This window comes from Rattus norvegicus, chromosome 9 (assembly GCF_021556685.1).
Source record: "Rattus norvegicus strain SHRSP/BbbUtx chromosome 9, alternate assembly SHRSP_T2T, whole genome shotgun sequence".
Lineage (NCBI taxonomy): Eukaryota > Metazoa > Chordata > Mammalia > Rodentia > Muridae > Rattus > Rattus norvegicus.
In genome coordinates, this window is record NC_141542.1 from 103,267,501 (window position 1) to 103,281,310 (window position 13,810).

Sequence of the window (13,810 nt, forward strand, 5' to 3'; positions counted from 1 at the left end):
TCCTGCCATGACTGCCTTCCCTGTCATCATTTGCTGTCACTCAGCCTTGCCCTCCATGCCCTGCTCCTGGGGCCCCTGTACATGCCCCCCAGGACTCCTCCCCATCCTCATCCTTCTGCTGGCACACTGGCCTGTAGTTCCTGGCTTCAACCGGATGACTTGGAGGGAGCTGGGTTACTGCTCTTTCTTAATGTTCTAAGTCTGGAGAACATGGAGTGCATAGGAAAACAAGATAAGGCCTTGGCTACGACCCACAGGTGTACCCCTGCCATGGTGGGTTGGGGCAAACTCCGTCTCTGGCCAGGAAGTAGGCACCACTCAGGCTGGCCGGCCCTGGCACTCAGAAGACTTGGGCGGCCTCCCTGGCCAGATGCCTGGCACTGGAGGTAAGCTTCGGCCGGTAGAGGTGGGGTGGGGAGGGACCAGCCTGCTTGTCTATTTTGGGTGTGTCCTGAAGAGTCTCAGGGCAGACAAGCAGTCTGTGAAGACCTCAAGGCCTGTTGAAGGGCATGCTCGGGATTTTCCTGTCCAGCCCTGGGAGCTTGGCACTGGCTTGCTTGAGGCCTGAGGTCCTTCCTGAGGGTTTTCAGGCTATGAGCACTTTCTCTAACCATTGGCCTCCTCACAAAGCGCTCCTCATGCTTAGAGAGGGGTTGGCCCAGGTACCACTCTTGGAGAGGGAAGCCTCCTGAGGTGGAAGACAAAGGTCTTCGGGGACATTTTGCCAGTCTTTTCCAAAAAGGGGGTCTAGTTTGGGGAACCCCTTTGGCACACGGTGGTAGTCCCTGCCTACAAGTTGAGTCTTAAGTCTGGCCCAGGCTTGTGATAGGCTTTAGGACAGAGCCTAAAATCTAATGTTAGGCCTACCAAAATCCTAAGGGATCTGCCAAATCTTATGGTGAAAAAACTTCAACTGTACACACACACACAAAGTTGTAAAATTATGTACTGAACTCTGGCACAGCCTTCACCTGGTCACCAGTTACCAATATTTGCCACATAGTTCCCTAGCCCCCAGTGCAGAAGCAGCCCAAAGTCGCCGACATCATTTGGCCTCTGATGTTGAGTTAAGAACAAGCAAGTGTGCTTTCCCAACCAGAATGTGGCTTCAAACTGGGACAGGAACCCCAGCACTGTACTTACCAGCTTTACCCAGAGTCTCTGACAGGGCATAGGACCCTCCCTCCCATCCTGGTCAGGAACAAATCCTCACAGTTCTTTCCCCTTTCCAAACCTTGGCATTTTTTGAAGGGCTTGGTTATTTCGAGGCTCTGGCTGTGTGTCCTGTTTGTCCCGGGGGGTGGGGGTAAACCATGAGCAGGGACACTCCAGTCCCTTGGGTCTATCCTGAGCTGTCCTTATTCTGAGCCTGTCCACAGAGGGACAGAGGCACCCAAAGATGGAGCGCTTAGCTCAAAGGCGTCCCAGTGGCCCACAGGTTGTGCTTGGGTGCACTGGGTCCAGCTTTACTGGAGGTCCCTAGGGAGACAGAGCCATCACCAGTCTGCCCAGGGCTTTGGCCCCACCCACCTTGGTTGTCTCCACTTAACCTGAGCCTTGACTTTCTTTTCTCTGATTAGGGAAAAAAATGACCCCCATGCCACAGGCAGCTAGAATCAATGAGATGATAGAATGATAGCCATTGGGTCTCCGTATGGATTCTGCGTGGGGCTCTGTGCCCCTGGACTACTTTCCTTCCCAGGTGAAACCAAGGCTTGAGGCTAAGAAGATCTTAGAGCCTGCTGACCAGCCTGGTCTTGAACTTGTCTTGGAGAAGACATGGGGCCGGCATGTGGTGCTCTGGGCTTCACAGGCTGGGCTTCTTATAGTGGTGTGTGTTTAGGGGGAGGGAAGTCTGTGGCAGAGGGGCCCTGTGACTCATCTCTATCTTGTTTCCTGTCTTTTTCCTTCACTCTGGGATCCCTGGGTACCCCCAGACAATGTTGACTCCCAGCCCCAGAGGCTGAGGATGTCGATGAAAGGCAATTCTGGATGTGCAGGCTGAGACCGATGGAGTGTGGGAAGCCTCGCTGTGCTGTTCCCCCCACCTCTTTCAAGCAGCAATAAGCTGCCTTGGGTTGAGGGAGGGGCTGCTAGAGGCTCAGGGTTGGTTCCTGATCTGAGCCTATGGTTGGCTTCTCCTGTCTTTTGCCTGAGCAGTGGTACCCTCAAAGGTCCTTGACTCTCAGCTTTTGCCCCAGGTGATGGCTGAGTTGTGTCTGCCCTGGGGGACAGAGCAATCCCTGTATTGTAACTGTCCCTGGCTCCCTACCTCCATCAATCTGTCCTTGCATGGCTTTAATGCTCACATGTGGATGGTTTCCCAAACTTAGAGAATTTCCTAGCCCAATGCCTGGCCTTGTGGAATGTGGGGTAGGGCATCCCTTAGTTGATCTGTTGGGGAGAGTCGGCATCCCTGCCCATAGACTACCTGAGTCCCACTGTCTATTTTTGACTTTGCAGCAGAGGGTCCTCAGGAGCCCAATCCCACCTTGTGGAATGACCCTATTGAATTGTCCTCGGGTGAAGGTCCCCTGGAGAGCACTAGCCACAAACAAGAATTTGCAGTCTCTGGCCCCCCATCCCCCACCTCGGCTCCAGCACCAGAGGACAGCACCCCTCCAGCAAGAGTGGACCAGGATGGAGGTAAGGCGTGGGCAGAGCAGGAAAAGGGGAGGGAGGAGGGTAAGAGGGAAGGAAGGCATGCGGGGGTCCAGGCCTAGGCTGGATTTGGGAGTGGGAGGGGTAACATGGTCCTCTGTCCTCCACAGGATCACTTGGGCCAGGCGCCATTGCAGCCATCGTGATCGCCGCCCTGCTGGCCACCTGCGTGGTGCTGGCACTCGTGGTCGTCGCGCTAAGGAAGTTTTCTGCTTCTTGAAGCCAATAAAAGAGCCGCGCAGGCCCCGCCCGCGGTGACTCTGCACCTTGTGCTCTTCTTTGTCCCCTCTGAGTGCCCGCCTGTGTGCAGGTGCTGCGGCGTTCGAACCTGGACGGGGGGCGTATTGCTGGGCCAGGCCGCGTGCCTTGGGTAGTGGGTGGAAAACTCCAGACAGGCAACATGTGTATGCGTGGCCACGTGCATGTGTTGTGCTCCGAGCTAATCAGGGCGCCAGAGCGCAGGTGTCTGCTAGGCACCACTCGCTGTGCTCCGCTGCAGTGCGTCAGAGGCACCCGCCCCATGCTGTGACTCGGAGGGTGGTGGGAGAGCGCTTCTGCCTTGTGTGACTGGCAGAGGGGAAGGGAGCTGGAGAGCTGGGTTCAGGTTCACCCTATTCCTAGAGACCAACCTAGGAGGACCAGTCTCTGAAGGATTGACATTGGATGTGGTTGTAAAAGCTTTTGACCCTGACTCGGACAGGAGGGGCCATATCCTAACTCAGAACCCCAATCCTTGTGTCTTCACCCCCTCCTCCCAGGGGCCAGAATTTTCCAGACTCTGACCATTCATACTCCTGGGGGGCTCGGGTTACTGTATATGCTCTCCTGGGGGGTGTTCTACCTTTTCCAGCTGACCCAGAAGTTGGGGAGGATAGACTTGGGATAGAATGAGGGGGAGGGATGGTTGGGTAAGCCAGGGTAAGAGCTGTTACTCTCTGGTTGCAATGTGGCAAGTTGTGATATCCTTCCAGGAATGCTCAAGGGACTGAGACATCTCCAAGAGCTGGGCTGTAATATCTGTGGGAAGATACTACAAAGTCCAGTAACTTGAATAGGCCTGTTCTGGGTCAGGCACAGCAGGACATGCCTGCAATGCCAGTACTTAGGAGGCTGAGGTGGGACTGGGAGTTTAAGGCCAATCTGGGCTCTACTGGAAGATGGTCTCAAGAACAATTGGAAGGCCTGTTCTGATGTAGAACATCTGGCAGATGCCCAGTGCCCTGGACACTTTTCTGGGACAGAGTAGAAGGAGTGCCCTGGGATAAAAATGGCCAAATGAGGGTGCCTGTGCAGGCAGGCCTGGGTGGGGATAGCAGTTCCCTACGGAAGCAGCAGACAGGAACATCTGAGGCCAGTGTCTGGATCAGGTATGGAGTCTGGGCCCCAGGGCTAAAGTCAGATTCCCTAAAGGACCACTACTTACTGAAACCTGAGGCCCCAGTGGCCTTGTAACCATGGGCTCACGCTGCCCCAGGAGTCCCCCATTACCTCAGAGAGCCCTTTCTTGAGTCCCTCCATAAGCAGAGGCCCAAATCCATTCCCATCCCAAGACCCAATGTTGGCTGCTCCCCCGGAAAGTGCCTGCAGCCCCTTCTCCGGAAAAGGCCTTTCCTGTTGGCCTGAAAACCTGCTCCTTCCTCCCAGCCCAGAACCAAACGCCTGGTTGCTGTGCAATAAAGAACAGGTCTCTACCTCTCGTTTCATACAGGATGCTTCTTTTAATGCAGCCAAAAATGATATTTGCTTTTCTCAAAACCATGACCATAAAGGATGCAGTGACCAATTCATTCTGCAAAACACCTGGGCTCCTTCAGGGGCCAGGAGACACACGTGACATCAAGCCCTTCAGGGAGCTAGAGGTGGCATGAACCCTCAGCTAAGCTCTGGGAGGCCTGCTGAGGGCAGGGCTTGGCCGTGCAAAAGAGGCTGGCAGAGGCACGGGGATGGGCAGGCAGAGTCAGCACTGCTCACCAAGCTCCCTTGGGCAGGGGTGGTCCATCGGTGTGCCCAGTAGACTCTTAGCTGCTTCCAAGGTAGGGAAGGACACGTGCAGTTCAGGGGATCCTGACGGTGGTTACCTTCCACCTCCCTGCTGCCAGGGACCCTTGTGTGGGTCTCCTCCAGTCCCCGGAAGGTCTCTGGAGAATGCCTGCCCTCCTCCCTCTGAGAGGCTGGAGGGTGGTGGTCTAATACTGCCTAAGTACTTAGCCTTCCGCCAGTGTGTAAGCAAGCGAGTGGCCAGGATGCTGGAACATCCACTGCGTGGGCAGGGACAGAACAGGCCCAAGCCACTCCTGCTGCCTGGGAAGGCACTGACATTCTTCCCTAAAACCCTCTGAATCTGTCAGGCATCTCTGCTGGGCCTGCTTCCCATCCCTGCCCACACCCCCTCCTTCAGGCTGGTGCCTGAGCTGGGGGGGGATTCATTGACGATTCCGGCTGCCCAACTTCCTGCGGTCCTTATTCTGGCTGCGCTGAGGGTCCTCCATCTTATGCACTCGGAAACATTCCTTGAGGTTTTGGGAGCGGATCTTGGGGTTCAGGATCTCCTCTGTCATGGAACTGGGGAACCAGCCTCTCTCCTGGTCATGCAGCCGCTCACCAAAGATCCACCCTGCAAAGAAGTTAGTAGGGTCAGGAGATCTACAGGATGGGGGGGGCTAGGCTGGGGCTTCTTCTTAGCTAGGATTCCCCCTCTGTATGGGGAGCAAGGATTGAGCCATCCTTAGGAGTTTGGCATTTCTAGAGGACAGTAGCTTGGCACCCTACCTAAGCTTAGATTGTCCCTACTATGTGCTACGAAGCACATGGAGTATAAAGAACCAGGCTGCAGGCTCTCCCATGAGTGGGAGCCTATTTTGAACTTTGCTAGGCTACCTCATACCAGGACAGGAGACTTGAAGGGTCACTCTTAAAAGAGGCATTCAAGGGACCAATGTAGGAGAGAGCTGACCCCTGACTCAGCAAACCTAGACATTGAACTCATCCTCTCACTGGACATATTCTCTCAGAATCTCACCCAGAGAGTCAAGTGGTTGCAGTGGGATGGCTGCTATAAACTGGGGATACCCTGAGTCCCCAAGTGTCCTGATCTCTTTTCTCTGCTGTCTTCCCTCTCCTAGAGATCTTGGCCAGGCTTGTTAAATGGGTCTCTACCCAATGTTCCTCAGGCCACCTTAGGAGGGGTATGAAGCAGTATACTATGTCGTAGAAAAGGCAGGGGGGACCCTGGGACCCACAGAGGGATATTGTGAAGATCACTTGGTGTTCTAACCATGACTCAATACAAAGAAAAGGATGGGGGCCTTTGTTCCTAGGTAGTTTGGTTGTCTCTGTTGTAACAACATCAGGTTATCACGCTGTGCCCAGGCCACCATAAAATTTCAGGGATTTCCCCCGTCTTTCATCATGAATGGTGGAATTACACGTGTGTGCCATTCTACCCACCTACTCCTGAGATTTTGATGAGGAAGAGTTAATACACAAAAGTCAAACTATGCCAACAAGAAAGGGGGCTGGAGTTTAAATGGGCAGGAGCTACAGAAAAACTCCAGATGGAGCTAATTCTGCCTGCCATCCACAGGGTGGGCGGGAGCAGGGCATCCCCAGAAGCTTGTGGTCAAACTGGTTGAGGTCAGGGTCAAGCTCCCTCCAAGGGGAGTCCGTAGCCAAGTCTGGGAGGGCCGTAGCCACCTGCGAGGCCTGCTCTAAGAAGAAGGAGGCTCACAGCCCACAGGAATGGAAGGAAGGCTCAGAAGTCTGAGGAAAGCCAATGAATCCTGGGCTCAGTGCTCAGCAGAATGCCCTAGTAAGTACCAGTACCAGCAAAGATGAGGGTTCTGCCTGCCCACCTGCTGACTGCAGCATCTAGTGCTATATCTAGGCTATAGTCCTTTCTCCCTTGGCTGGCCAAGATGGAGAGAACTGGGGGCCTCACCATCCTCCGTCTTCTCTAGGATGTTCAGGATGTCTGCCAGTTCCAGTGTCAGCTCATCGGGCTGCTGGGCCACGTAGGGGTGGACACACTGGACCTGCGGACAGTCTGCAGGAGAGGGGGAGAGGGGTAAGGTGTGGCCCCCATCATGGGCTCCACCCTGGTCCACAATTCTGCCAGCAGCGGGTGGCTGAGTCCTCTCTGAAAACAGGACCTGGGACTGTACAACAGTGAGAGGTTCCCTCTGAGAGAGAGGAGGTCGAACCGCAGGGAGGCTGCGTTGGATGACCGTGAATTCTGGGAAAGGGAGGAAGGGATTCACTAGCCATGGTGGGGCTATCAGCCTAGAAGACAAGAGAAACCTCTTGTTCTTAAGTGTGACCCTGTGAGCAGTTCAGGGTGAGGACAAGCCAACGGGCTGGGATAGTAACCTCTTCGCAAGGCAGACAGACTCATGTTTCTCTGGGGGCTTCTGTGAGTGGATAGACAACTGGAAAACCCAAAGAATACTGGAGTTTGGGTCCAAGATTCTGCCATCCGACTCTTAGGACTCTGGGACTTCCGCTTCTTTCTTAACCATCCAGTATACAGGGGTATTAAGCTCCTGCCTGGTGGACGATGGACCTCCTTGGGAGAGAAGTCCCTTCCCACCGGCTGCCCTGAGGCTGAGGCCCAGTAAGTCCTAGCCAAAGCCAACCTAGAGCCTCCTTTCCAAGTCAGAGACTCACCCAACAGCCGAGATGTGAAGGATACAAACTTGGTCCTCCTGTTGGGGGCCAGTGAAGTCATCCAACGCTTCATCTCGCTCCTGCATAGGAAGGGGACAGACAGTGCCCAACTGCAGAGCCAACACCACCCGATGGTGTGAGTTTAGGCCTTCTGGTCAGCTACATTGTAAGCCTGGCTCTTGATAACACCAGGACAGCTCAGTTCACTGCACAGGGACCCCACCACCCTGCATTCCCCACAGGCCAGGGGTTTGAAGTCTGACAGACTGAGGAGCCATCCATGAGGTCCTGCAAGCGGCTAGCTCTCAAGGTATGTTGCTGTGAAGCCACAGTCTCTAGGGAGTGGCTATCCTGGCTGCTCAGATGTGGGATAAGTATCCATTTTACAAGATAGACTTGTCCTCCTTGCCCAGGAATATATAGCCATCCATGCCATCTAAACCCCACCATGAAGAGCCTGAAAAAGCCTCTACCAGAGTTCCCACGGGAAGGAGTCATGCCGGGTAGTGTGAGCAAGCCTTCTACAGATGTATCTTGAGCCCTGTTTTACCTATGGGGAAGACAAGCCTATGAGTGACATTGGGTGTAGCTCACAGTGCTGGACACTCACTGGGAGGATGCCTTCAGCATATAGGTGGCCTCCCGGTCATCTGCGTTTTCCAGCAGCCGCAGGATGAACACATTAGCCAGTGTCTGGCCCTGGTCCTCCAGCTCCTCCACTCGCAGCAGGCCCCTTGGAGCGGAATCGAACACCTGGTACTTGTCTCTGTGGAACAAGGAAGGCAGGGTGGACTTGTTGGTCTCAGGAGGACCCTTTGGCTGGCTGGAAGAACCAGCAGATGGCTCTAGCCATTCTTTACCTCCCCTAGGAAACCCCCAGCATGCCTGTCCCCTGCTCCTTAAAAGGGCTCCCATCCTGGGCTGTGGCAGAGCAGTGGCCACTTTATTGAGCTCAGTGTCAGACACGGTGCAGGCTTCCCACGTTTGTAGGAGGGAAACGAGTTCATTCAGGGAGGCTCCACCATGGCCCAAAGCGAGAGCACAGAAGGCCTTTGAAAACCTGACCCTAACGACAGCTACACTGCCACCTGAGTATCTCCCACCGTGCTCACACTCAGGCCGGGGCCTCTCCAGTGCCAGGCTCACCCAGGGATCTGCCGGCAGATCACCAGCAGGTCATTGAAGAGGAAGAGGTAAATCTCTCTGAAGAGCTTCTTGGTCCGCAGGGTGCGGGAGGTCTTGGGGCCGGACATCTGCTGTAGTTCACCTTGCTTCAGCAGCCACCGGGAGTGTGAGATGATAGGTACCGACTGGGGGGCGGGGAGGGGGGAGGGGCGTCAGGCGGCAGCACCCTAGCACCCTTGAGGATCCTACAAATGCCACACCTGGAGTAAAGCTGAGCGTGTGCAAGGACTGTGTGGGGCCATACACTCCCTGCCACCGGCCCTGCAGTGAGACAGGTGTACACTCTCATATGTGTCGTGTGTGTGTGTGTGTGTGTGTGTGTGTGTGTGTGTGTGTGTGAATGTATATGTGTGTGAGCACGTGTGCATGTGTATGTGTGTGCATTGTGCATGCTTGTATGTGTATGTGTGAATGTGGTCGTGTGTGCATGTGTGTGTGCACACGTGTGCATGTGTATGTGTGTGCATTGTGCATGCTTGTATGTGTATGTGTGAATGTGTTCGTGTGTGCATGTGTGTGTGCACACGTGTGCACGTGTATGTATGGGCATGTGTGCATACTTGTATATGTATGTGTGCGTGTGTGTGCATGCTTGTATGTGTGTGTGAATGTGTATGTGGGTGCGTATGTGTATGTATATGTGTGTGAGCACGTGTGCATGTGTATGTGTGCATTGTGCATGCTTGTATGTGTATGTATGCATGTGTGTGTGTGCGTGTATGTTTGTATATGATCATCATCCCATCAGGTTCAGCTTGCTTGATGTAGCCTCAGAAGTCAAGTTTACAGAAGAAAGGAAATAATGGTGCCCCACAGGATAAGAAGCTCAGTGCTGCAGGGGCAAGGTGTTTTCCAGGGTTGCCGTGCACTCTGCAGTCAGCCCAGCAGGTGCAATTCCAGAGGTATCTGAAGGTCCCTCCCAGCCTCCAGCTGGACTCAGTTCCCAAACTCTGACCTCTGGGACCCTTTGAGTTTTGCTCATGCTAGACCAGTGCTCTCCTGAGCTACATGAACGGCTCTCCAGGGCCCTCACTAGACACCATGGACCAATATCCAAGTCACCAGAAATCCAGAAAAAGGAAGTAGCTTGCCAATCCCTCAGCACTGAGAGTCCCTGAACATTGCTCAGGATCACCCAGGTAGTAACAGTGCCACAGTCACAAAGGCAGGCAGCTGAAGGCCCACAGCTCTCAGAAGGTAAATCTGGGCAGAGTGCTTCCACCACTGGGGAGGGTGCACAGGGGTACAGGCTAGACTGTCTATGCCTCTGGGTAGGGTGGGCATGGGATGACCCCGATCTTGCCAGGCTGACCTTGATCTTGAACTCCATCTTCTTCTGAATGCTGATCATCTGTTCTGTGCGGCTCATCTTCCGGACACCCTCGTTGCACGCCTTTACCACCTGGCAGAGGGAGGACTCGTCAGGCCAGTCTGCCAGGACGAGACCGTTATGTTATGTTCAGCAGCTGACACTGACTGACTGGCCTCAGATTGGCAGGAACTCTTTCTCTACCACACTCTGGAACTAAGTGAGGATGCGCTGTGCAGTCCAGAGCAGCGGTTCTCAACCTGTGGGTCAAGGTCCCCTGGGGATTGAACGACCTCACCACAGGGGTTGCGTCTGCTGCAGATACCTACATTACAACTCAGAACAGTAACAGCATTACAGTTATGAAGTAAGAACGATAATAACTTTATGGTTGGGGGTCACCACAACATGAGGAAACTGTATTAAAGGGTCACAGCCTTGGGAAGGCTGAGAACCATGGCTCTAGAGGATGATTTAATCTCCTTGTCCTTGACTAGAAAGCCAACCTCCCAGTCCATGAGGATGGAGTCTTTCTCCTCAGCTTGACTAGGAAAGGAAAGGCTCCACATTGAACTCTCACCCCTAGGGGTGCCCAGCCTCCCCATTTCCCTGGAAGGCAATCAGGAACCAACAAGCCATTAATGCTACATTTCCCCTGTGCCTCCATCTCCAGGACCAGTGTCTTAAATAACTCATGGGGTCTAGGACAGAGCCTGGCCTGATGCTTTGTCAGTGTTAATAAGGGCAGAGCAGAAAGAAGCATGGAGGATATTCCTTGTAGTGCAGCTTAGAATGAGAAAATCTGTCACCAATTTCAATTGTCCATTAAGTAGCATGGACTGAGACACAATGTATCCATGCCCCCAGGGCTCTGAATCTCATGCTCAACTGAAGAGCAAAGGCTGTGCTTTAGATACAGTCTCTGATTATAAACAGTTATGGTGGTAAATGCTGTGTGTGTGTGTGTGTGTACGTGTATATGTGTACGTGTTTATGTGTGTGTGTACGTGTGTGTGGCTGTGTATGCATGTGTGTATATGTGTGTGTGTATGTGTGTGTATGCATGTGTGTATATGTGTGTGTGTGAGAGAGACAGAGAGAGAAAGATCTTTGCTATCTCCATTTTGCTCATGTTCATTTTCTAAATTTTCTTGTATTTGATCATTGATTATTTTTTGAATGAGAAAAAAAAAACCTTTTTAAAAAAGTAAGCAAGCAAGATAAACAGATTATCTCTTTCATCAAAAGGACAGACAAGAAAAAAGCAGAGAAGAGTTTAAAATAGGAAACACACCAGGCCCCTGTCCCACCTCTGAGACAGCCCTCTGGGGCGGGCAGGCCCCTGGCAGGTCAGAGATCACCACACCATCTGGGGTGTTGCTGCCCAGTAGGGCCTAGAAAAAAAATCGTATGGCTCATTGGTGGGGCCAAGTGCCCAGTATAGCACTTGACAGGCACACATGGCTCGAAAAAGCAGCTGATGCCTACAGACAACCCATCTCTGTCATCGAGGAGGACCAGGAGTTGGGGACACTCCTAGGCAGGGCTCTGGGTCAGGGGACAAGGGGCTGCAACAGGCATTGGGATTGCAACAGAGGTTTATGTTGGTAAAGAGGGCCAGGCAAGTGCCCCCACATGCAACCTGGGCACATGAGCAGGGGTAGAGAACTGCAGAGGAGGCTCTGACAAAGCCACATAAGGCAGGGATTCTTTTCCCTCAGTGACTCTTCCGGACTGCAAAAGTAAACCTCAGAATACAGAGACAGAATGCTAAGAGGAATAACGGTAAGAGAGGTCAGTAGGGATATCGATCAAGAAGGGACATGGCTCCGCGGGGCACACCGGTGGAAACAACTCACCATTTCTAGCTCCTTGTGGGCATCCAAGGCAGTGCCTTCACGTTCAGACCCTTCCTCCACCCTCTTCAGGATGTTCTGAAGGCAAGATGGAGTTGTATTACCCCACCTCTTCCCTGTCCCGTTCCCCTTCCTCCCACACTGGTTGTCATCTCTCGGATGCAGCTTTAAAGATGTAACACACATAGCCCTTCACTGAATGGAGAGAGGGTATGGGGCCCTCAGCCAGGCCAGGGATGAATGCCTTGGCCCAGTGTGCGTGCTAATGAGAAGCCCAGGCCTCAGTACTATGGCCCCGAGGGCCTGTAAATACTCTGTGCCAGTGCAGATCCACTGGTCCATCAAGAGCAAAGCACAGGGGCAGTGCAAAGCAGCAAGGGACCCTGGTCACTCAGGCAGGGCTAAGGGCTAGCTCTGTCCCAGGTGAGGCATAGTGATTACACCAGGTCCTCCCTCCCTGCCTTCCTTCTGGGAGTCACTGGAGATGGAGTGAGGAGTCATCATGGCGCTGGTCCTGAGACCTTCACTGACCGGTCTTTTTCCTGTAAAGTATCTTTTCCTCAATCCTTCAGTTCAGTTAACTTGGCTTCTCTCACTCTCGGGCCAAGTATAACCTTGTCTACTTTTGTACTGGCTGTTTTTTGTGTGTCAACTTGACACACGCTGGAGTTATAACATACAAAGGAGTCTCCCTTAAGGAAATGCCTCCATGAGATCCAGCTGTAAGGCATTTTCTCAATTAGTGATCAAACGGGGGAGGACCCAGCCCATTGTGGGTGGTGTCATCCCTGGGCTGGTGGTTCTGGGTTCTATAAGAAAGCAGGCTGAGCAAGCCAGGGGAAGCAAGTCAGTAAGTAACATCCCTCCACGGCCTCTGCATCAGCTCCTGCCTCTAAGTTCCTGTCCTGTGTGATTTCCAGTCCCCAACTTGCTTCTCTGTCATGGTGTTTTGTACAGGAATAGAAACCCTCAGACAACTTTCCTCTGTGCCCGCTCTCCGCCTCTGTAGCAGCCGCAATGAACACTGACAAATGTCAACCACATCGGGTGAGGCTGGAACCTGAGACATTCCTTCCCCAACTTCTTGCCCACACCTCTGCATCCTTCCCATCATGCTTTGCGGGTCAGTGCTGGCCCTGCTCCTATGCATCTTCTTTCCCCAGCAACTTTGAACATTCAGTTCCCTCTACATCGTGGGTTTCTTCTTCCAGATGTTGATGCAGTTGGCTCCTCCAAGCTGAACCTCCCTTAAATCTTGCTGGTCTTTCTTGACTCCTCTGATTGGCAGTACCCAGGCAGGCACCCTCGACTGAGTTAACTCCCTTCTAATCCTCACAGCTATGCCCACTTTTCTGGTAACTTCCGCCAACCTTCCTTCTGGAATAGAGCTGAGCCCTCATTGCTTGGAGCACAACAGGACCCTAGTTGACCCTTATTTAACAAACGGATTCCCTAAAATATTAGCAGAGAGGTAGAAGGAGCAAAGGCTTGGACAGGGGAGGCCGGCAGAGCCTGGGGCATGGTGAGGGGTGACACCTGGACCAGCAGCTTGAGTCTCGTGATCCTCTGGAAGGGCAAGATGAGGAAGGAGGACAAGGGCAGGCCCTTGCACTTGGGGTCCAGCTCCAGCTGTGCGATCAGTTCCCGAAAAGCCGTCTTCTCCTGTCTGAAGATCCACACACAGGGGACTGTCTCTGAGCTCAGGCCCTGGAGGGGTGAATAGAAGATGCTTCCCACCCTCCCTCCCCCTCCTCATTTCTTTTAAATGGGAAATAAACTGTTCATGTAAACGTCAAGTAACAATAGTGGTTCCATATGCCAGGCCATGAAGACTTGGCAAAGCGTGATTCGTGTGGGAGGGTAAGAATCCCATTGTAGCCAATGAATCAGACATACAATTAGATGACTTCACCCAGCAGGAAGCCGAGGCAAGGTAAACCCACGGGAGAAATGGAACCCGCAGCAGGCTCCAGGCACCCGCCAGGAGAGCTTGGCCACATGGCCCAGTGCTGCTGCAGGCCGGGAAGACGACTGCCGGAGACTTACTGCACGGCAGCAACAGACAGGGCAGTCACCATACCTGCTGCTAGTGGGAGCAGACTCCCCCATCTGCACCCACAGGGCAAAGTGCCATGGT

General features: G+C 53.3%; 2 protein-coding genes across 3 annotated transcripts in view; one reads left to right on the forward strand and one right to left on the reverse strand.

Moving 5' to 3' along the window:
* Positions 1 to 2,926, forward strand: part of Snorc (secondary ossification center associated regulator of chondrocyte maturation) — a 5,024-nt gene extending 2,098 nt beyond the window's left edge. Inside the window, 2 exon segments of the mRNA NM_001413910.1 lie at positions 2,464 to 2,646; positions 2,772 to 2,926. Coding sequence (NP_001400839.1) covers positions 2,464 to 2,646; positions 2,772 to 2,881 — 293 coding nt within the window. The 3' untranslated portion in view covers positions 2,882 to 2,926.
* A 1,428-nt stretch (positions 2,927 to 4,354) lies between these two features.
* Positions 4,355 to 13,810, reverse strand: part of Ngef (neuronal guanine nucleotide exchange factor) — a 97,796-nt gene continuing 88,340 nt past the window's right edge. The window contains 8 exon segments of one of the 2 annotated variants that reach the window (NM_001136241.1): positions 4,355 to 5,275; positions 6,599 to 6,703; positions 7,324 to 7,403; positions 7,934 to 8,089; positions 8,470 to 8,633; positions 9,821 to 9,910; positions 11,677 to 11,751; positions 13,210 to 13,339. In NM_001136241.1, the coding sequence (NP_001129713.1) occupies positions 5,085 to 5,275; positions 6,599 to 6,703; positions 7,324 to 7,403; positions 7,934 to 8,089; positions 8,470 to 8,633; positions 9,821 to 9,910; positions 11,677 to 11,751; positions 13,210 to 13,339 (991 nt within the window). In that variant the 3' untranslated portion in view covers positions 4,355 to 5,084. 2 annotated transcript variants of the gene reach the window in all.